We start from the raw sequence: 22,983 nt of genomic DNA, 5'->3' as shown, positions 1-22,983 counted from the left end.
AGAAATGAAGATTGGATCTTGTTTAATAAATATTCTGTTTAATTGTTAAACATGACGAAAATCGCTTCTTTATACAATGTGCTAGTCCAATATACTGCAACCTGAGTCCATAAACTCGGTGTTCACTGATCTTATTAAGAAATTTACATAATCAATGGTGATGAAATACATTTTCCTAATAGTAACTCTACCCGAAGTAAGAAAACAATGCCAAAACCAATCACAACGTCCAATTCAGTATTAAATCCAAGCTTTTTCACAGCTGCACCAAACAATTCATGGTCTACCATGCTCCAACTAGAAATATTGAACCTTCGTAGGACTGGCAAAGGTCATAAATTCTTCTACTTTGCAATTATCGTCTCAGCCAGATCTGGTTTCAGTCTCAAAGCGTTAGTCAGTAGGACTGCCCAAGGAATTTGTGTCATCTCCAGATTGTTTCATTAGCATCTGTGAAAATTGCGTTGTGATGTTCCATGAGACACTGGACAACCTCAATGGCGCCGAAGTCCATGGGCACGCCATCATCCAAGGGGATGGAATCATCTACAGCATCACCTTCATCTGAATCCACAACAAAAAAAAAAAAATACATGCAAAAGAAATGAATATGTTCTTTCAAAAAACCAACAATATAACACCTGTTTAGTTCGTATAATTTCTCTAAAATAGAAATAGGTTGCTAATGAAGAACCGCTCACCAGAAAGCATGTCCCAAGCAGTATAAGTAGGCTCAGGATCCAAGTTCTTCCTGGAAGGACCTTTTGAAGGTTGATTCCAATATTTCCTGTATAGGTCCTGTGTCATACCCTTCTGCCAAATTATAACAGGGGCAATCTCCATCGCGAGACTTTGGGTGCTCATCTGTGTACAGTAAACAACTATTTAAGCAAGCTTATCAATGATTCAGGCTATGAACAACCCACCATGCATACAACAGAGACAGAGAGAGATGCTTCCTGCCTTGTTAAGAACTGACTTCTGGTTAACACGGAACAGTAATGCAGTGACAAATTCTAGGGTTGTGTAGTTGACTGTAGGAAGCCTCCTGAGCATGGTTCTCATCGCATGTATGCTGGATCGAGCACCCTTGATCTCATTATAAAGCTCAAATGTGGTTAGTGGCTCAGGAAGGGTAGATAGGTAACATTTGACTAGAGCCGCTACATCAATTGGGTTTACACCCTCTGGTAATGGTGCATTTGAATCTGATATTACAACACTAGATTAGTGTCATCTAAATAGAACTAAGAAAATTATGTTTCAAAGAAATAAATAAAAAGAAATTATACACACTTCATACACCTTGGTTGTACAGTGAAATCAGTTGGTGAATGACTTTTCTATCTCCCTCGCCTTTAAATAGATAAGGTGTATTTAGTCCTAGGAGTCAAAAACATCACGAACAAGTTAATCATGCTTGCAAAGGAAATCAAAGTACTATATGTGTAAGTGATCATACATGCACCAGAAGTGTATAAATTAGAGAAGAACAGACTATAGAGTACCTGATAATATGAGATAATCTGCACATCTGACCAAAATTTGAGGAATGGGCCTACTAGATTGTTGCCGTTGCACAATAACTTCAATCGGAACTCCAAAAACTGAAAATAAAATTTTTAATAACTATCACCATTTAGCCCAAGATTAAAAGCAACTACCATCCTGATACAGTTTATCTTGACACACAAACCACCAAATTGGGGAGATGCAGAGGACCCGGAATTTCACCATTCTTCAAACAATGCTAACTATAAAAAACCTGAGTCATTTTCTATAAATTCTCAGCTACAAATTTCACCTTACTGCTATAAGTACAAATACATTTTAGGGGGAACCCCGTGTAACAGAAGGTCATGTGTAATATTATTAGGAGTCAAAGAAACAAAGCTTCCAAAGTTTCCTCAATCCCAACTTCGTCCACCAGCACTAACATCTACCCACTATCTCATCTCCTACAATTAATATGTATATTCCTTGCTTGTTGATTCCAGAGAAAAACCAGACATGGGTCATTGGAGAAGAAGTAGCCGAACAGCCAAACAAGCCACAAATCCTCAACAATCCCCACTATAACCCTCGAAATCAAATGTAGTACAGTATCTCAGTTTCAAATTCCACCCAATTTAACACTGTAAATCTCACAGATAAAAAGCTGTTATCCAAATATTACAATTAGGGGTGTGCTATCCACACACCCCTTTTTACTTCTCACACACCCCTTGTTAATTTCTGGGCTTTGATCTTCTTTAATTTAGTCGATCCGACAGCTGCAAATTAAGAGAGTGTGTATGAAGTAAAAAGGGGTGTGTGGATAGCACACCCCTACAATTAATGATGCTAGGCAAAAAAGTATATGGAGGGTGTAGAAAATTCAAGAAACTTACCGTCGGTGCTTGCAACACCCTGAAAATGAAAAGAACAAGATTAGACTTTCAAAGCGTGTATAACAAAGAAGAAAAAGAAAGGTAACAATTGTTTCAAAATTCTATACCTTCTGCCATCTTTCGATATCACTCAAAATGGTTTTGCTCTTTTGGGCAGTCTTCTTTGCCACCTGAAACAAAAATCACCATTTCAAATGTGTCAGTGATGAGTTCAACTAAAAAACATGCTCTAGGCACACACTTGGATTGTCAAGCTCTGGAGCATTACCAGAAGTCTTTACGATCAATTGCATTCACCGTTGGGGTTAAAGAAACAGAAAAATAGTACTATACGTTCAGTGACTTCAGTCTAAGTTCAAGTTGGATATGAATCATTATCGCCAAACAAAGTTCTAGCCAGTTTACCTCTTCAACTTTTATCTTCCCAACAGAAACCTTTTCCTTTGTCTCTGATAAGCCCTTCCTAAACAACGTACCGGTCGTCGCAGCAGCAGTTATAAGGCGTTCCTGCACAGCATGTCTTGTAGCCGGTTGCTGAAGAATCGCCCATCGACTTTTGAACATGGACCCAACTCGTTCTGCCACATCAGCAACATTCACTTTTGCATCTTTAGTGACCTCTCCAACAAATGTTCCAGCTTCTTTAATCTTCCCCCCTGCATTAAAATATAGTTGGCTATAGTCAAACACCGATCTTTTTCTTAGAAAATGATTAAACAATAAAAAACGGTGTAATCGGAAGGTACCTGAGGATGAAAAAAAATCGGTAGCTGCCTCTTGTGTGATGGGGGGTGAGAACGGGAAAGCCATTGTAGCAGTTGCAGAGACCAGAATCAAATTATAAAGGCAAAGACCAGTTCAGCCTGTTTTGAAGGGAACAGATAAAAAATATGTCAAAGAAGATCGAAGGACACTACTTTTCAGAGGTTCTACAAATTCAAGAAAAAAAATTACAACAAATCACAACGGTTTCCCGCTTTCGCTAAGAAAAACTAAGGTATATATAAGAAGGAAACCAGCTTTGATTTCACAGGCAGTAAGTCTCTTGAATCCATTTGTTAACACGAACTCGAAAACCAAGTTAAACAATAAATCATCAAAGTTTCCCTTTACTCCAATAAATCAACGTAAACAATAATCTTTCTAAGTCAACTGTTTGGTTGGTGAGAAAATGAAAGAAAGTCAAATCCCCTCCCCCCATCAATCCCAAATACAAAATTTCTCAACTTACAATTAAAAAAATTATGATCCCAACTCGGCCAATCAGCTCGGATCAATTCTCTTTCACTGTAATCCGTCTAAAGATTAATCCTTTTTCATCAAATTTTATCCAATTATCAAAACCCAGTTCCTACTAATTACATATAAAAATTGGCCAAATCAACATCAATCAACCTGATTAAAATTTTAATTACAAATTGAAAAGAAAAATAGTACTAATACAGCAGTAGTTGAATAAAATTTTAATTTACTTTTCCACCAATTAAAACAAACAAAAACGCTAGTTTTAATCAGTGAAATTGGAGAGAAGATTACCTCGTTGGGGCTTGCTGATCAAGGAAGCTGGAAGCGAAGCAGCTGAAGGGCGAAAATTGCACAACTGCAAATAGAAAAATCCCTTCTTTTTAGAGATAGAGAGAGAGAGAGAGAGAGAGGAGAGAGAAAGAGAGAGAGGAGAGAGAAAGTCGTCCTCTCTAGAAAATTCAAAAAAAGGCGCTTGTCTGCGATTGGTTGGCCATTCAGTGGGGTAGGCGGACGAATAGTATGACGCCACGTAGGCGCTAACTGGCGAACACGCGGACAGGGACCCGCGGGTGATCCTGGAGGTTTTTTAACTGATATAACCGTCGCGTGCGCAGACTGAGATTAACACTTTTGTTTAGTTTAAAGTTTAAAGTTAAGACTGAGATTAACGTATTCTTTTGTTGAAAGTAGACTGAGATTAACATTCCCCCTGTCCCCACCTTAATCCTTGAATGTTCAACTTTTTAATCAAACTGACTGTGTCAAGGGCCCCACTCCACTCCCACGTTGTAATCTTTTCTGTTATGGTGATGATGCTACGTAAAATCAAGGGTGAGGATTGAGGGAATCAATCAAACGGTTAGCAATAAATAAGAAAGTTGGAAAAGTCAACCTGCTCATATCAGGTAATGTTTGGACCTACTTATTTCAACTCGTTTCTAAGACAAATTTAGTTCAGGATTTCGTTGGATCAGTTGAGCTAACTTACTATATATGTGTACCTTTTTTAGTTTTATATTTATAAATTTATTGAATTCAACGGCTAAAACCGAATATGATCAAATCCAACGATAAAAAGAAAAACAAATTTAACGTTCCAAATGTAAATTCAACTGCTAAAATAAATAAATAAATTATTTTATGTGTTTGATATTTTTTCATAATGTTCCATGAGTTTCATGGTGTTGATTTAGAGATTTTTCAATATTTATCGGAATCTAAATTTTTTTAGGTTAAAATGTTCATAAAATTAAATTATGATAGTCTACATAATATTTTTATTAAGTTACTTTAAGAAAAAAAATATCATAAATTCATTCTTTAATACTCTCGAGCTAAAAATTTAACCCAAAAGCATTGGAGGAGAAAAATTGTTTATGGTTAAACCCAAAATTTTCTAGATTAAAAATTTTAGGTTTTAACCCAAAGGTTGGAGATGATCAAGTAAAGGAATAGGATCCTCTCAAGATCCTACCAAACATTGAACAGTCATAAATTAATTTTTTTGTTTACGTTCACTTTTTTCTGTCCATCTTCTTTTATCTTCAACTCTTGCTATTCATCTTCTTCCATCTTCACCTCTTGCTGTTCATCTTCTTCCATCTTCTTCTCAGTTAATCTTCTCATGTTCATCTTCTTCTCTCTTCATGGTCATTTAGTGGAATAATGTTTTGTTGTTATTGTCATTGTATTTTTTTTTTTTAAGAAACGATATTATTTACACTAACAAGGTGGGGGAGTTGGCTCAACCTTACAATGGGTTAGCAATGATGTGATTTAAATTTGTCCTTGACGAAAATCGAACCTAAGACCTCTCACTTACAAATGATATTGTTGTTGTATTTAAGCCTTGAATTTTTAACATTTTTTAATATTTGGTATTGAATGATACGAAAATGAATGGTTAATATTAAAAAAATAATATTTGCAACATAACATTGAATAATAAAAGCAATGAAGACATACTCGTAAATCACTGTAATTTATTTATGTTAATTTAATTTAATTTATTTTTCAAAATTACTAGAAATTAGTAGAACAATGAAAAATTATCGTGTGCTACAGTTATAAAGTGGTATAATCAATTCATTGATCTTCGTTATAAGTACATCAAGGAGCTTCCATCTTGGTGTCCTTGCTAGAGTCCCCCACAATCCTCCTCCAAAACCAGTGCTCCTGCCACACTATCTCCATCTTCTCGATCGGCACATTCTTTGTCTCCGGCAAAAACAAGTACACAAACACCGTCATCACCGCCACCCAACCCCCGAAAAAGAAGAAAATCCCAGCCTTGAAGTGGCACAGCATTGCTAGAAAAGTTTGAGCAACAATGAAAGTGAACAAAAAGTTCACCACCACATTGATGCTTTGTCCCGCTGATCGAATTTCCAACGGGAAAATCTCACTCGGAACCAACCATCCGAGAGGCCCCCATGACCACCCGAATCCCGCTACATAAATGCATATCAAAACCAGCACCAAATAGGCATAGCCTTTGCTCACTCCGCCGCGATCACCAAGCTGAGCTGCCATTACACCTCCCACCATAATTTGTGACACCAACATTTGAATCCCACCAGCTAAAAACAACGCTCTTCGCCCAAATTTGTCTACGATAAGCATAGATACGAATGTTGAGCTTGTACCAACCACTCCAGTCGTCATGGCAACGGACAAGAGCGAAGCGCTTTCTCCCAACCCAATTGTTCGAAAAAGTATGGCGGAGTAAAAGGATATGACGTTGATCCCTGTCACCTGCTGAAAAAATGGTATGGCTATTGCCATCACAAGCTGAGGCCTATACTTTCTCTCCAGGATTTTCTTGAAAGGGTGTTTGATGTTTTTCGATATGCTGTTTGCCTTGATCAGATCATCGAGTTCTGCTTGGACATCATCGACACCTCTGATACGTTGTAGCATTTGCTTGGCTGTTTGGTGATCCGTGCTACGCTGGATTAGGCTGTTAGGTGTTTCGGGAAGGAAAAATGCGCCCAGTGTTAGCATTGAGGCAGGGACTGCAGCCATGGCTAGGGAGATTCGCCACCCCCAACCACCTTTAATCTTCTCAGAGCCGTAGTTGATGAGGTTAGCTGATAATACGCCAATGCCGACGCTAAATTGGAAGCCATTGTTAATTGCTCCTCTGTATTTTGGTGGTGCCATTTCCGAAAGGTACAATGGAACAGCCTGCACAACACAAACACAGATTACACAAGTAACACGAAAAATAGAAACATCAAATAGGGTATGTTTATATGATTAATGTTGGGGGCAAAAAGAACTACCCGATTTCCAAAACCAATACCAACTCCAAGCAATAAGCGGCCGAGGATGAGCATGTAGATGTTCATAGCTGCGCCGTTTAGAGCTGAGCCGGCAAGGAATGCTGCTCCACCGGCAAGGATTGAAGGCTTGCGGCCGTAAGCCCTTGTGACCAAACTGGCAAAAAGGGAAGCTACAAGACCAGCTATGTAGAGTGAGGATGTGAAGGAGGTCAACAGTTCACTGTCGAATTTACAGTAGTTGCTGATTTTGGTGTCCGATTTCATCTTAGTGTTTACTTCAGGGAAGAATTTTTTAAGAAACGGCTCCATTGAAGTCACGCCGCCTGAAATTCCAATGTCGTAGCCGAAAATTACACCTCCTATGGCTGCCATCATGCAAGAGAGGATGACGAACGGCGTCATCCTGCCGTTGTATTGCCCGGCTTTGCCTGCTATCGCTAACCCAACTGCCATTGCTTCTTCCAAGCTCACACACAGAGATATGAAGACAGAACTCAAAGTTGTAATTTTTACTAAGAGAATGGAAATATAGAGAGCAGTCTTACTCCATTTTCCTACAATATTTTAAACTACTATAATCTACGGAGAACAAATTCTTCGCCTAACCACGTCTGCAAAAGCAGCCTTACTTGACTAGTATAGTCAACAAATGGTTTTGGACTTCTGCGGAATATGTAGGCAGTGGTTGCAATCACTACCACTACCAGACAACTTCAGGCAGGACCATGAGCATTTGTCTGAACTCTGAAGAAAGTTAAGCGCCTGTTTGGCCACTCTTCAGCTGCCATTGCCTGGTTTAACAAACCCTTTTGTACTTAATCACTCTTTTTTGCTGCTTTAATATCTGCTTTGCCATTAATCGCAAGCACTTAAACTTGTCAACCGCTGCCAACCGTTGGTACCCTGCCGGAGCTACTAATACAAAGAACAAAAATAAACAGAGAATGTGCAGAAGGAGAAAAAAATGTGTGCGAGTCGGGCACCTTGGCATGCTTCCCACATCACTCTAGTTCCTAGCATGAACTCCACATACTAGAATTTGAGGGCTCGCTTGAGAAAACCGTGTGTATACTCACATGATGAGAGAGACATACATTACGTGATACATACCCTGCTGTTTGACATAAACAGTTTTGCCTTTCAGCAGAAATGCGAAAAATACAATTGCCTTTTTTGCTTGCTTAACAAGTCTGTCTGTCACTAAAGTTGGAGATAACATCATTGCATTTTGCAAACCAACTCATATTAATCTGTTCACGAAGAACAGCAATTGAGGCAGAAATTTTAGGGTATAAGCACAGCCGAGCCGGATATTTTCCTGTTCTCGAGGTCTGCATGAGCTTGTGCTGCGTGAGACAATGCGTATTTGTGATTTACTCGAACGCGCAATACGCCTGATGCAACATTAGCAAAGACCTCTCCCGCAACCTCTAACAATTTGTCTCGAGCTGCAGTGTACTGGAACAAGGCCGGCCTGGTCAGGAAGAGTGACTTTGCTGCAAGAGCTGATAGTGGGACCGGATCAATTGCACCTGATGCTTGTCCGAAACTCACCATGTATCCACGAGTCTTCAAGCATGCCAATGATCCCTGCAAACAATGCCCCAATTAAGTACTAAATATAAAATTCACCATCAAGAAATTAGACTAGCTAATCTTCTGAACTGAAAAAATCAAAGGGTAACCAGCATTTGCTTTAACAGTTTCATAAAACTAGCTCGAACGGAACAGTATAGAGATTTGCTATACCTGGCGTAGCATTGAGAAACTTCAACGCTAGATTAGGTAATAAGCCACGGTAAAGCAGAAGCAGTAACAGGCTGTGTTGATACTCAATGAAACCAAGAACATCAAAGGAACGGTGCAGAAGGAGAACCTAGAATCATTTCTGTAAGTTCTGTATAAAATTGAGGGATGAAAAGTAAGATTTACCTGAAAGGTATCCTTCCCTACAGAATCATAGACAACATCAACGCCATTGTCAGATGTTATTTCTGTCACTCGAGCAACAAAATCCTCTTCCGTGTAGACTATGACATGGCGACATCCATCATCCTTGGCCTGAGCTGTCTTCTCTTTAGTTGATACAGTTCCAATGACAATTGCACCAAGCGCATTAGCCCACTGGCATAAAAGGGATCCAACTCCACCAGCTGCTGCGTGAACAAGGACTGTGTGTCCTGGTTCGACCTCCATAGCAGCACAAAATTCAGATCAAACAACAAAAGCAGCAGCATTGAAATTTATAAACAACTTCTAACACTGAATCAACCATGTTAAGATAATGAAATTTCACATTCAGGAAGCATTTAGTTACAACTTGACCACCAATATTTGTCAGTTGATTGTACTTTTTCGACACATAAATCACATAGTTAACAAAACAGAAAATCGTAACAACCTTGAAAGACTGGCGTAGTAGAACCTGAGCTGTCATACCCTTAAGCAATACGGATGCTGCAACAATAGGATCAATTGAAGGAGGAACGGGCACCACTTTGTTTTCAGGAAGAATCTGCTCTTCCGCATATGACCCCATCGGAGTGCCAACATAGGCCACCAGATCTCCAACTCGCCTGCCTGTTACTCCAGGTCCTACGGCTGTCACAACTCCACAAGCTTCCATACCTGAAATGAAAATTGATTTGTTAACGAATAGGGTTTATCCGTCAGCCTTCTGATCAGGAACTGGAAGGACAAAAGAAGGCTGGACTCCAAGTTGTTGAAGAATAGTGACGTTGAGTTTTTCGACCATTTCTCTTAGGATTAGTCAGTTCTATTTCAAACAGCAGGAATGGCTAATCTGGTTTCATGCCCGGCATTCTTTTAGGTTTGAAAAATCATTCTTGATCATATCTGAAAACTGTAATCTCACGCAAAATGTTTACGCAAGAAACTGTTAAGAAAAAACTAAACTTAGAAATTATGCCTTCAAAGAGTGGACTAGATGTCAATCCTTCCTACATTTTAGAACTTGGAGATGAAGCAAAACCTGGGGAGAAGGGCATTGTATCAGCTTTATAATAAAGTCCTTTGCGGAAGTATACATCGATGAAATTAACCCCTATCGCCTTGTTCTTCACACGAACCTCCCCCTCCTTCGGCTCTCCTATTTCCACATCTTCCCATTTCAAGACCTAGCAGCATTACATCACAAAATTAAGTGAAATGGGGATAAAAGCATTGGAAATTTGGAAATTTGGAATAATGCAGATCAAAGAAAAATACAATAAAAGTTTACGAAATCAAATATTATAAAAGTTTACACTTGATACACTTGATATGAATACACTTGATATAGCTCTAGATAAACCATAAATACAATAAAAGTTTAAGAACTCAAATACTTCAAGGCCTCGCTGGATGTCTATGATTGAACTGGATTGAAAAATCGCTTAGATTCATTAAATGTATGTCAATGAAAGAAATTGGGAAGGCAGGAGAAAGATTAGTCACGAAGAACATTCCAATCGCCAAAGAAATGGTAGGATTGGAAGGGATAAGCTTACTTCATGACTTCCATTTCTTCCTTCGGCATTGAACTAATCTAGTGACTTATCGAATCCAATCAAATCCTCGACGACAAACGAGAACTAACCTTCTCCGGATTAGTCCGATGAATACAATGGCATAAGAAATCATGTACTCTTGGCTAAAAGCAGAAAGGCTATCACTTTCAGCCTGTTACCAGATTTCCCATCAAACAACTTGGATTTATTGTAAATAGAAATAGTTTACAAATGAAATCAGGCACATAAGATTGCAACTGACGAACAAGTCTTGATTTTGTGATCACCAATTCAAACATTCAAGTTACCCAAAAAAATACAGGGGAGAGAGAGAGAGACCTGAGGACCACCAAGTTCATGAACTCGAATGCCTTTCACCATCTTTGTTGGCGATACTGCTTGATTTCTGGGTATTTTCCGGTCAAAAGTGTGATTTCTAGGTAATTATCCCTTAATAATTGGCCCAACTCTTGTCCATATACAGGGTAAAGTGGATAGCATCATGTTTAACTTTTTTTAGTCCATGTGTGTTGATCCCTAAGATCCCTAGGGACGGGATCCGTCGATGATCCAAATCCTCGTACACACACCTGAAATCATAAATTGTAATGATTTTAATACTCATTTCATGTTAAATAAACTGGTAATTATAAGCACATTAAAACTATAAATTTTGATTACAAACAACACAAATTGAATATCTAATGTTGTTTTTTTTTCCTTAACAAAGGATATTAATATTAAGGAGAGATGGTGAGTTTAGCCTCTGGGCTAGGAATAATGTGGTTTAAATTTGCTTTTGGTGAGAATCAAACCTAAGATCTTTCACTTACAAGTAGAGATGAAATCATTAAACCGTAATATTAAGTGGCAATATCTAATGTTGTTAGATATGGATATTCTTTTGTTCAAAAAAAGATATGGATATTCTTTATTTATTTATTATTACATTGAGCAACAAATGTATATTTAATATAATATTTAAGCCCAAAACTGAAAAAATAAGTGAAAATTATAGTAGTGAGGTCCAAAACATTATCAAATGGATTCTACCTTCAAGAATCTCAATGAAAAGTTTCACCTTACTTTTCAAAACTACACAATGAGGTATAGGTGAAAATAAATTGAACGATGATTTAACTAGGTCTGGACAAGGATTGATAGCGTGGTACTGATTTTTACTTTTCCAATTTATTTATTTGTTTTTTGTTTTTTTGTTTTTTCCTTTGAGTTTCTTATTTATATGTTACGTTATTTGAATAACCACTATTAAATTTAAATATTTTTAAATTTATGTTTTAAATTGTTGATTATAAATGTTTAAAAATGAATTATAATAGATTTTGCACGGAAAAATATATTCGAAGAACATGAATATGATAATTTGTTGTTATGTTAAAAGAAATAAAAGAAACATTAGCAAAAAATATAAATAAATAAAAATTGAAAAGGGAGATTGTTATGATGTTAGCGATTCTTTCTCAAAGAAGTCGCTATCTGGCTACCAACATTACTTGTGGACAATCGGTACCTAAGCAACGATCGTATCATTTTCTATTTTATTATTTATGTTTTGTTTTTTTTCTTCCTACATTACTTTATTTAGATTCAAATACCTTTATATTTAATGTATATCCTTATTTTTCAGGCCCTGGCCCTCCTCGTTTTGTGTGCCTTATTTATCTGACGTCGAGCCCACCTCAGTTTGCACGATGGTCCTGCCTCGTTTTCGATGCATAGAGCCTACCTCGTTTACGGAGCCCTTCCTCACTTTCTGTGCACCGAGGTACGCCTTGTTCTGTGTGCGCAGAGTCCACCTTGTTTTGCGTTTGTCAAGCCCCCCTAACACCTAAGTTTTTTTTTTTTGTTAAAATTTCAAATTGTTTATTTTGGTAAAATATTTTCGGTGAGCATTAAGGAAAACTTTATAAGGCATATGGAAACAGTATTACGGTTTATTGAGCAATAAATATAGCATAACATCTAAGCCGAAAGCTAAAAAAATAAGTGAAAAATATAGTAATGAAGTCCAAAACATTGTTAAAATGGAGACTCATAGAAACAATAAAAATGAGTGACATGAGAGAGAAGTCCTCTTCCCCCATCTTCTTAATTCTCATGAAGAATATGAACATGAATTATGAGACCACCCTCCCAACCACTTATCTTCATTGGCATCTGGAAGGCTTATCTCCCATTTCAACTTGGCCAATTCTAAAAATGTAAATTATAGTTACCTGACTAGAATGCCTTAATTTATGGGGACTTGAGGGCACATAGTTTAAAAAAACCAGCTCTTGGAGCCCATGGTTTTCATGGCAAGGATTGTGTGTTCGCACATGTGCATGCTTCCCACGTCACTTGGTTACATTGGCACCCTCACATGAACTCCACGTACTAGAATTAGAGGGCTCATACATTAAAGTAATTTTTTTTTTTTACTGTTTTTTTCTTCCTTCACACACATGTTACCAAATATATCTCTCTCAACTCCCACACTCTCCTCACACAATTTTATCTTCTCTCTGTTCCATATATGTTTTCCCTCTTTTGAAATCTTTTATATTTACACACTGTGTGAGCTTCTCACTCAAAAAATAGTGTATGAGCTCATTAGTATTTATTACCTAAAAAAAAATTGGAGATGTAATACAGATACTCTAACCAACTAGTATTACGATTTAGTGATTTTCCTTTTTACTTGTTAGCGAGAAGTTTTAGTTTATGCTGAGTTCGGTGCCTAGTTAGTGGTTGGTCCATTGTATGGCCTAACCAAATCCCCAATCCCTTAGAATTACGTTGTATAAAAGAAATACCAAAACTGCAAAAGTTGTTGTCCCTTACACGAAAGTTCAAATCCCTCTCACCTAGATTTTAGTGATTTACAATATCGCCGGATTATAGTGATTTTCAAATCCCTCTCAAGAACAAGGATTTTAGTTCTTCGGCTGGATCTAAAAGAGTTTACATATGATGTTCCAAAAGTTTTAGCTCAAAACTACTTTTAAGATAATACTTAGAAATCAGTAACAATGCAAAAAAGTTCAGCTCTTTTTATTGCTAGCTTAACAAGTTCATTTCTTGACGAGTACGGTAAGAGACATCCATCGCAGTCGGATATCCTCATCAACCTGAAGCCCTTATTCGCTTTAGACTTAGGGGGTAAGCACAACAGATCCAGATGTTTTCCTGTTCTCCAGGTCTGCGTGTGCATGTGCTGCTTCGGACAATGAGTAGGTGTGATTCACTCGAACCCGCAATGTACCCAATGCAACATTGGCAAATACCTCTCCTACAGTTTCTGACAATTCATCTCGAGTTATAGCGTAATGAAATAGGCTAGGCCGAGTCAAGAAGAGGGATTTTGCTGCAATAGCTGATAAGGGAATCGGATATGGCTCGTCTGATGACTGCCCAAAACTCACCATGAGTCCACGAGTCTTTAAGGTTGCCAGCGATCCCTGAAAACAATATCTATTGGTAAGAATTCATAGTCCAAAACAAATGTTATATATCAGATGAAGTCGAATGCTCTTAACCAACTGAGTTACAAGTCACTTGCGTCGATTTTGGAGTTGATCAAGCATATGTATGCAACAACATTTGAGTAAATCATGACACACTTATGGAGATAAATAAAAAAAGTAAAACTTATACGTCAAACGTATCCTTCCCTACGCCATCATAAACAACATCAACGCCATTGTCGAAAATTATTTCTTTCACACGAGCGACAAAGTCCTCTTCCTTACAGATTATGACATGGTGGCATCCATCCTCCTTGGCTTGAGCTGCTTTCTCTTGAGTTGATACGGTTCCTTACAGATTATGACATGGTGGTACTACAACTGTAACAACTCCACAAGCTTCCATACCTGAAATCATAAATTGCATGTTTTTTTGTTGTTAGTCAAAAATCATTAATTGTTAAGTCTATACTACTTATTAATAGATGAGTAATGTATTCTTACTACATTTTTGTACTATATTTTTATATAGGATGTGATATCTACACATCTTTTTTTACTTCTCACATACCCTTTTAATTTTCGACCGTCGGATCAGATGAATTGAATAAGATTAAAGGGCATAAATTAATAAGAGGTGTGTGAGAAGTAAAAAATGGTGGGTGGATAGTACACCCCTTTCATACTATCTTAGGTGACATCTGATGTGGACAACCACATTATTTGAATTAATCAGATTTTTAAATTTAGTTTATTATTTAATAAACTAATAATTAAGAAAAACTAGTTAATTAAATGATGATTGTAGTATACGAAGAGTCTTTCCCTTTTCTTTTCTTGGGTTTTGCAAATTTTTCAAATAATATGACTGTCCACATCAAATGCCACTGAAAATGGTATAGAAATATAGTATGAATAGTATTACTATTAATAGATTATTCTTTATAAATTACTTTAGTCTAAAGTAAGGTTTGAAATTGGCAATATTTAAATGAACAGAACAGTGTTCGAACCCGAATTTTGCTCTATTTACGACCATGCCACTGCTTTTCAGAGTGGCCTATGTGTTGGGTCCGAATTTCAGTTTAATTACGGTAATGCCACTGCTTTAAAGAGTGGGCTTTGTGGGTTTTGCGTTCGGTGGGATCGACTGCTCGGTGTGGGATTTGGTGAGGGGGAAGGCATGCGGCTTACAGAGAGGAGGAGAGATAGAGGGGGAGGGGGGGAGAGAGAGAGAGAGAGGGATTCGGTGAGGGGAAGGCATGCGGCTTGCAGAGAGGAGGGAGGGAGGGAGGGAGGAGAAGACGAAAAACAACTGCAGCAAGTTCATGGACAGGGAGAGAGAGAGAGAGCGTTCTGCAGCCCGCTAGCAGATTTTGTTCAGATCCAGGTTTGTTTTTTTCCCCTTAAAATTTAGTTTTTATTCGCCATTTTATGTTTCGTTCAGATCCGGGTCCGCTTGGCTACCGAGAAATTCACCTGAAAATTTTCTTTTCGTTGGGTTTTAATTTGTTATTTGGGGTCGCGTCTGGGATGAATTGCTTGCCGGCATTTGAATTCGGCTTCTGGGATTGCGAAATTCTTCGATTCGAAGTATTGCTTGTCGGCATTTCATAGATCACATTATGCATTATGTTAGTGAATCGTGCTGAGAACATGTCAATCATATTTAGATTCTGTGCAAGGAAGGGGACATATGAATCCTGCTCTTGATGATTCAATATGTCATCAAACATTACTTAGGCTTCTAATTTCATACAGAAATCGAAAACCCATTTGGTGAGCCCTTGATTATGAGAGTGGTCAAAGCCAATCATGTTTTTGTATTATTTTCGAGTTGAAAAATTAGGTTTTGCTTCATAAGAAGTTCAAATTACACTCTATTGGCTCTGAGACTTGGAAACTCAATATCTTTGTGATGTTAGATTAACATAGTTAAACTATATTTTCTTTTGATGGACATATCTAAATTTCTGTATTTGCACTGTAGGGATGTCTTATCTGGTGAGGTGTTCAAAATCCTTCTGCTAACTGATTTAATAGGTTGAATTTGTATCCAAGGTTTTCTTCCAATATGGTCTGAACTATTTTGTTTAATTAACGAAAACAGGTCACTTCTCTCTATGGTGGTCCCTTAGAGTTTACGTTTATCGTGCAAAGCACAGAAGACCCTGCTTATCGGGCTGTATCTATGCTACTATCAGAGCTTAAGGTATACGCAACAATAATCATGGTTTCTTTAATATAAGAAGAACATCCAGGACAAGTCATATATAATATATGCTTGGAAGCACAAGTTTAATGCATAACATTTTTTTAGGTTACATGTGTTCCCAGAATGATCTGTTTTACGTTTAACTTCATTTCCTTGCAGGACGAGGTTGATGTTAAGATTGTTGTGGCTGGTATTTCAACAACCTGCGATCAGAAAATTCACAACCAATTGGTATGTACCCGATTAAAATAATTTACGCTTTGCTACCATGCTGGTGCAATTGCAAGGTCTTGCACAGTTTAAGTGTTATCTTATCAAATCATTATGTACCTATAATTGTTCTATATGACGAGTTTCTTTTCTTTATGGAATACAGGAATATAAATTTATTACAATGTCTTAATGGTGTAGGGTATATGTAAATGAATTCAATTAGAACTCACATTTTTGTTTTCTGTTTTGTAGCTGCCTTGATCATTAGTTGGTGATATTTGAGAGATTGGGTCATCTGGTTGTTTGGATTTAAGTGGGATTGAGGTTATATTTGCCGCTTTTTGTGATTTGGGTCTGGGTTATGGTTAAGTTATTGCTATTTATTCTGGGTATTTGCTGAAATTTGTGTTCAATTAGTGTGAGTTTTGTAATTGGTTTGTGTTCGTTCATATAACCTTCTGTTCTTGGAATGTGATTTAGTTGTGGCTCTTTCATTTGATTCTTAATTCTTTATGATTCAGCACTAAGTTGATATTGATGATGAATTTTTTCTAGAGATTAATGCTTTCATGTTTAAATCTTAATAACTATACTTGCTTCTCTTGGGTGTATGTTTTGCCGGTCATGAAAAACTGTCGGCCAGTCTTTTTGCACCACTCTTTCGCACTCTTTTCCGTGGCTATCATGTTTCTCTCTGACCTTATAAATTTTGTCTTCATTCACAGCAAAAAACCTTGCGGCGAGCAAACAGGCACAACCAATTCTGCCAGAATTGCTGGAGAATTCCACAACCAAGGTCATCGAGTACGGCCGGAAGCATGTTGAGGGTCGAGATGGCGAAAGCACCAATGTTGGCAAGAGCTGCGACCCCTTTTCAAGGTATGGTCTTCACTGATTTGAAGTTTTATTTTGTTTGTGATTTTTTTTTTCTTTTGGATTTGTAATTTATCCTTTTGTACCTGACAATTTGTGATCCAAAATTTTTTTCGCGCGTTTTGATTTTCCTGTGAATTTATATGGGTTTAGATTTTTATTGTTAATTTACTGATGTTGGGGGATCATTTTGGCTTCTAGATTGGTTTGAACATTTTTCTGTCTTTGTTTTTTCCTTTGTGAAGTTTTAGTCAGATTGAAGTGTTCTTTTCAATTTGAGATTTAATTGAAGTGTTTAGGATTATCTACATATATATAATCAATGTTGAAATTTTAAACTAAATCACTATGCTGCAATCAAACCCACAGATTGTTGGGTCCAAAAGAAGAAGAAGAAGAAGGAGTGAACAACATGAAATTGGCTTTGGGTAAGCTTCCACTCTCTTCTGTGTATGATCTCTTTGAGAAGTGATTTTGGTTTGTGCTTTCAAAAAAGATGATGGCAATTCCATATTTGGACTGAGAAAACAATATGCATGTATAATGAAGTGGAATTTTTCGTGGTATTATCAACATGCATGTTATAAAGAATTCTTCATTTAATTTTTGGGTTGTGTGTTTTGTGCTGTTTCATTCGTGACTTGTGTGTTTTGTTGTATCTGATTCCGGTATCTGATTCGAGCATACGTCATTGAAGAATGTTAATGAATTCAAACATGGGTTTTGGCGTGTTCTTGCTAGAAAAGCCAAAGACATTCTCGACGATGATGATAATGGAGTTCAGGATTATGATTCATCCCGAACAACAAGGATGGATATGCTGTCTATGCCAACAAGGGGGTAAGGTGAGATATAGTTTTCGTCATGTCTTTATAGTAGCTTGGCCTTTTCCAAGGACTTTTAATTGCTGCTGCATTGTTGAATACATTAAGAATGATCCGGTAAACCAGAGAGGGAGTCATCAGCTTATGGATCTGTTAACACATCCAATGTGTTGTAATCTTTTCGCTACTTAAACATGTTAAGACATCAACTCTAAAAAAAACTTTGGTCTGCTACTTTACTTATGTTGCTGTTGGTTTACTCCAACGATAATACCTAGCTAGGATAGCCTTTTCTTTATGTCTTAATTATTGATAGTGCTATCATCATGGCAGGCTATGTTGGAGCAAAAACTGTGCAGGCAAAGACATAAGAGTGATGGATTTTGGAATGAAATGCAGAGGATATCATTTTGTGCTGCTTAAGTAAAAGTTTCCTCCTCTGTTATATTTGTGTGTTGGATATTGTAGAAAATTAATATAAGTTGTATATTCATGATAACTGACTGATTAAGATTACTTACAAGGGGTCTATATGCACAGGAGAGCTCAGCATGAGGGTGCTGTTCGTTTACCTTGCCTGGATGTGTTGTGTTGCGGGGTTGTTCAAGAAAAAAGGTTTTAAAGGATCCTTTGCAGATGCAGGATCTTCTGCTAAGGTTTGGGAATTCCTATTATTAAATGATAACATTGTAATCCGAGTGTAATTAGTTTAGGTTTTTTTTTTTTTTTTTTTTTTTTCTGTGAAATGTTATTTACAATGTCAGAATGTTTCTTTGAATTCAGTTGCTAAGGTTTCTTTTTATAATTTCCCCTTTTAAGACATTCGCAGTTTTGTCCGGATTGTGTGAGCCGTTGCTTCAGCCAAAACAGGTGCTCTCTCCATTTTTCATCTCTTCCATACTCAAACCCTAGCCGCTTCACCTCTCTCTCCCACACATAAGCAAACTCCATTTGAAAGCCGTAGAATCCAAAGGTAAATCCCTTCGAACTCTTCGATTATCAACCAGATTTCAGACTGTTTTTGGGATATACACTGCTATTTCATATAGTGTTAGTTCAATAGTTTAATCCTAAGACCTAGCTCATGAGACATCAGAATTTCGATTGACTTAGCTTTTGTCCTATGCCTTTTTTGTAGGAACAACAGGGATTGTAGACTACACAAACTTGGAAGATATGAAGTACGCGGTAAGTCCTTTTACTTTCTCACTCCAGAGTCCAGACATTCATATTTTCTGTAACCTTCTATGGAGCATGGGTACTAGGTTGTTGAATATTGCTTTTTCAATATGTCGATGTGTCTGAAGCGTCTATAAGAATCTCAAACTTCATAAATAATTTCCATGCAGATCAAAAAGCTTGATGGCTCTGAGTTTTGAAATGCTTTTGACCGCCAATCTGTTCGCGTATGAATCTTACAAGTTGAAAATTTATTTTCTTTCCTCCTGTATTTTTGTTTATCTGTTGCTCTGATGGGTTTTTTTCCAATAACTCAAAGGGCCGAAAGGTATTCCCTTTTCATATTCTTCTCTCCCAATTTCTTTAGGGTTAATCCCAATTTTCTAATGCTATTTGCAGTGGTGCTGTTTAGGGTTTAACTATTTGATTTCACAGATTCATTTCAGACACGGTAAATAGTTACATTTTAAATTCGTATTTCATAACTTGGTTGCTTGATTCTAATGTCGATTCGTTACAACAGAAGTGAACTTTTTCTTTCAATAATTTAATCTGATGCAACTCTGTTTTTGTTCTCTCATGTCTAGGTTGGTGAAGGACATGGGGAGAAGAGCACTTTTGAAATGGGTATGAAAGGAAATAAACTTGCTGAACTGCATTGGCATCTATTGTTCCGGTTTTTCTTTGACAAGTTAACTTGCTCTCTCTTTGCAGTAAGGTGCACAAATATGGGAAAAGCACGACAGGGGAAAGCTGGGATATTGTTGTGGATGAGGAGACCTATTACGAGTGAGTCTGGACTTGGTTCTGGTTCTGTCTGCATATAGTATGTTGAAGCAGTCAAAAGGATTTCAGGGGAACCAAATATAAATAATTTAGATTACATCTTCTGGTATTGCTCTTACTGTAAAAGTAATTTTGATCTTTCACTTTTTTATGAAGGGCTGAGCTGTGAATTAAACCTCGAGAAAGGCCACCTGGCGTCTACCCTGCCCTTGATTTTGGATCGTCGTCGCTTTCAGTTGATGAACCACCAGATGAATTTTCTCCAATATCGTGCGGCTCAAAAAAATTTGTATGTGTTTACGCGTATTTTTGAGCTCTGAATAATTCTAATCAAATTCCATTGCTCCTAAGCTTAATATATTTTTGTAGGTGTAGCATCTGCTTGGAAAAAGGTTTCAAGTTTAATGTCTGTATGTGTTATTACTCTTCACTGATTGTCAAGAACCAGGATTAAAGAAAAGCATCCTTTAAAGTTTGAAAAGCATCCTTTAAAGGTTATAAATTACAGGTGAAATGAAACTAGAAATATATAGTCTTATGATTTGTGTCTAAAAACATAATAAATGATATTACATCCATCCATGATAATAATAAGATTGTTATTTATGTGGTTATGAGTTTCACGTCTCTTTGATTAAACATTTTCTTTCGCACTCAGGGGTTCACCATGAACCACCTCTTTTTGATCAGCTATTATACTTGAATAGAAGTCTGATCTTTTGTATGGTGGTACTATTGTTGATCCATAGCCACAAGAACTTTGTTGGTCTAATCTTTTTTGCATGTAAATAGAAGTCTGATCTTTTGTGTGTATACAAGCAACAGTATCATTTAAATGCTTTTAAAACCTGCAACATCGCATGGGCAATTGTTGCTAGTTATAACCAAATGTATGAAATTGAAATGCTATAGAAATGTTGTACGAGGTTACAATTGGAGAGATTTTTCAATGTGACCGGAACATGAGATTTTTAATATCTTTTTGTAGGTGTAGCATCTGCTTGGAAAAAGGTTTCAACTTTAATGTCTGTATGTGTCATTACTCTTCACTGATTGTGAAGAACCAGGATTGAAGAAAAGCATCCTTTAAAGTTTAAAGTGGAAGGGGGCAGGTTATAAATTACAGGTGAAATGAAACTAGAAATATAGTCTTATGATTTGTGTCTAAAAACATAATAAATGATATTACATCCATCCATGATAATAATAAGATTGTTATTTATGTGGTTATGAGTTTCAAGTCTCTTTGATTAAACATTTTCTTTCTCACTCAGGGGTTCACCATGAACCACCTCTTTTTGATCAGCTATTGTACTTGAATATGATTATCAAGTATAAACATTTTCTTCGGTTATCAAATTATGTAGCAGTAGCCAAATATAAACATTTGAAATAACGTTGCTTAAAAGAGCGGCTTTAATCCAAACTCAATTCTTTTCGGGGGCATATTGTAGGTTGATTCACATTCATTCTGATTACTCGAGAAGTTCCATTTCTTGAAATAGCTTGCATCCTTATTGCTGGTCTGACAATCATTCTGTGGCTAATTGTGGTTGTCTCAGAATGCACGGGCTAATTGTGGTTGCATCCTAGCTAGCTACGAAGGGTCTTTAATCTTAGCCATGACTTGTACGAAGGACTGTTCCCAGTTCCTGGTGGGGTTGTGAATATGACTCTACAGATGGCCTACAGATGGACTAGCTTCTTAAATGGCAGTATGTATAGTTCAACCCTTCTTATCATCTTTGAGTAAGAAAAATCAAAGCATTAATTATTCTGCATGAGTTTTCATGCATTCACCATCGTGTGAATACATCAGAGTTTTTGGCCAAAATTTCCACATAAAGTTTAGAGAGTTTTAATGAAATACTCCTGGTACTCGGTTTTAGCTACGACTTGTATGAAGGACTGTTCCCAGTTCCTGGTGGGGTTGTGAATATGACTGGTCTTAAAGTTCTGTCCCTACAGATGGACTAGTTAAATGGCCGTATGTACAGTTCAACCCTTCTTATCATCTTTGAGCAAGAAAAATCAAAGCTTTAATTATTCTGCATGACTTTTCATGCATTCACCATCGTATGGAATACATCAGAGTTTTTGGCTAAATTTTCCACATAAAATTTAGAGAGTTTTAACGAAATACTCTTGTACTTCATTATATAGCTACGACTTGTATGAAGGACTGTTCCCAGTTCCTGGTGGGGTTGTGAATATGACTGGTCTTAAAGTTCTGCCCCTACAGATGGACTAGCTACTTACATGGCCGTATGTACAGTTCACTCCTTCTTATCATCTTTGAGCAAGAAAAATCAAAGCTTTAATTATTCTGCATGACTTTTCATGCATTCACCATCGTATGGAATACATCAGAGTTTTTGGCCAAATTTTCCACATAAAATTTAATCCTCTCAACTTCCTAACATTATCAAACATTAATTTAATCCTCTGAACAAATTAAAGAAAGATAGTTTTAAAGTTGAATCTGATCTGGAGATAAAGTTGACAAGTATTATTACACGGCAACTTGATGATGTTGCTGGTGATGTATCTGGATTGGCCGTGAAATGGTATGGAATTTGTTTATGCTTTTACGCTACACAAACTGAGTTGTTTTTGCTCTTATTTGTTGGAGTTTTATGAGTTGCTCTTATCTGTTGGACTGTGCCTTGCCATGAATAGTGAAGGATGGTCTTTCATATACAATTCGATCATGATAATGTTTCGAGGCATTTCAAATTATTCCACATGTAAATAGTTTTGAATTCAGAGTTTAGTCTTTCAATTTCAAGCTGGCATATGATCTTTGAATATTATCATTCTAATTTTCTGAAGGTAAATAGAAAAATTGCATGTAAATCGAACAATGTTTCATAATCTTTTGTATGGTGGTCCTATTGTTGATCCAAAGCCACAAGAACTTTGTTGGTCTAATCTTTTTGGCATGTAATTAGAAGTCTGATCTTTTGTGTGTATACAAGCAACAATATCATTTAGATGC

The 22,983-nt window shown here is 37.0% G+C and overlaps 4 protein-coding genes across 19 annotated transcripts; 1 reads left to right on the top strand and 3 right to left on the bottom strand.

Moving 5' to 3' along the window:
* Positions 1-5: 5 nt before the first annotated feature.
* On the bottom strand, positions 6-4,247 carry LOC137721485 (putative Rho GTPase-activating protein At5g61530). The gene is made up of 10 exons (XM_068460584.2): positions 3,927-4,247; positions 3,137-3,253; positions 2,796-3,046; positions 2,498-2,560; positions 2,391-2,409; positions 1,509-1,607; positions 1,306-1,383; positions 964-1,208; positions 702-864; positions 6-564 (listed from the first exon to the last, which is right to left on the bottom strand). The coding sequence occupies exons 2-10, from the start codon at positions 3,198-3,200 to the stop codon at positions 425-427; spliced, it is 1,122 nt and encodes a 373-aa protein (XP_068316685.2). The 5' UTR covers positions 3,201-3,253; positions 3,927-4,247; the 3' UTR covers positions 6-424.
* A 1,350-nt stretch (positions 4,248-5,597) lies between these two features.
* On the bottom strand, positions 5,598-7,967 carry LOC137721483 (hexose carrier protein HEX6-like). Its single transcript, XM_068460581.2, has 2 exons — positions 6,920-7,967; positions 5,598-6,821 (listed from the first exon to the last, which is right to left on the bottom strand). The coding sequence occupies exons 1-2, from the start codon at positions 7,370-7,372 to the stop codon at positions 5,745-5,747; spliced, it is 1,530 nt and encodes a 509-aa protein (XP_068316682.2). The 5' UTR covers positions 7,373-7,967; the 3' UTR covers positions 5,598-5,744.
* A 3-nt stretch (positions 7,968-7,970) lies between these two features.
* LOC137721484 (uncharacterized) lies at positions 7,971-10,890 on the bottom strand. 6 transcript variants are annotated; one of them, XM_068460582.2, is made up of 5 exons: positions 10,768-10,890; positions 9,912-10,056; positions 9,321-9,547; positions 8,852-9,109; positions 7,971-8,509 (listed from the first exon to the last, which is right to left on the bottom strand). In XM_068460582.2, the coding sequence occupies exons 1-5, from the start codon at positions 10,807-10,809 to the stop codon at positions 8,204-8,206; spliced, it is 978 nt and encodes a 325-aa protein (XP_068316683.2). In that variant the 5' UTR covers positions 10,810-10,890; the 3' UTR covers positions 7,971-8,203. The 6 variants fall into 6 exon arrangements, with proteins under 6 accessions (XP_068316683.2, XP_088549308.1, XP_068316684.2 ...); XM_088693182.1 differs by having other exon boundaries at positions 8,852-9,099; positions 9,359-9,547; XM_068460583.2 differs by lacking the exon at positions 10,768-10,890 and adding an exon at positions 10,518-10,711.
* Positions 10,891-15,052: 4,162 nt separating this feature from the next.
* On the top strand, positions 15,053-22,916 carry LOC148698992 (uncharacterized). 11 transcript variants are annotated; one of them, XM_088693070.1, is made up of 17 exons: positions 15,053-15,285; positions 16,006-16,107; positions 16,270-16,341; positions 17,049-17,202; positions 17,943-18,036; positions 18,354-18,443; positions 18,561-18,676; positions 18,850-18,993; positions 19,159-19,208; positions 19,370-19,426; positions 19,599-19,650; positions 19,787-19,826; positions 19,914-19,988; positions 20,142-20,274; positions 20,355-20,493; positions 20,974-21,111; positions 21,548-22,916. In XM_088693070.1, the coding sequence occupies exons 1-7, from the start codon at positions 15,079-15,081 to the stop codon at positions 18,640-18,642; spliced, it is 801 nt and encodes a 266-aa protein (XP_088549196.1). In that variant the 5' UTR covers positions 15,053-15,078; the 3' UTR covers positions 18,643-18,676; positions 18,850-18,993; positions 19,159-19,208; positions 19,370-19,426; positions 19,599-19,650; positions 19,787-19,826; positions 19,914-19,988; positions 20,142-20,274; positions 20,355-20,493; positions 20,974-21,111; positions 21,548-22,916. The 11 variants fall into 11 exon arrangements, with proteins under 11 accessions (XP_088549196.1, XP_088549195.1, XP_088549209.1 ...); XM_088693069.1 differs by having other exon boundaries at positions 18,840-18,993; XM_088693083.1 differs by having other exon boundaries at positions 17,938-18,036.
* The last annotated feature ends 67 nt before the right edge of the window (positions 22,917-22,983 follow it).

Source organism: Pyrus communis, chromosome 1 (genome assembly GCF_041283825.1).
Source record: "Pyrus communis isolate YQ-2024b chromosome 1, ASM4128382v1, whole genome shotgun sequence".
NCBI lineage: Eukaryota > Viridiplantae > Streptophyta > Magnoliopsida > Rosales > Rosaceae > Pyrus > Pyrus communis.
The sequence above is the reverse complement of the archived record's forward strand: the minus strand, read 5'-3'. Positions and strand labels throughout refer to the sequence as shown.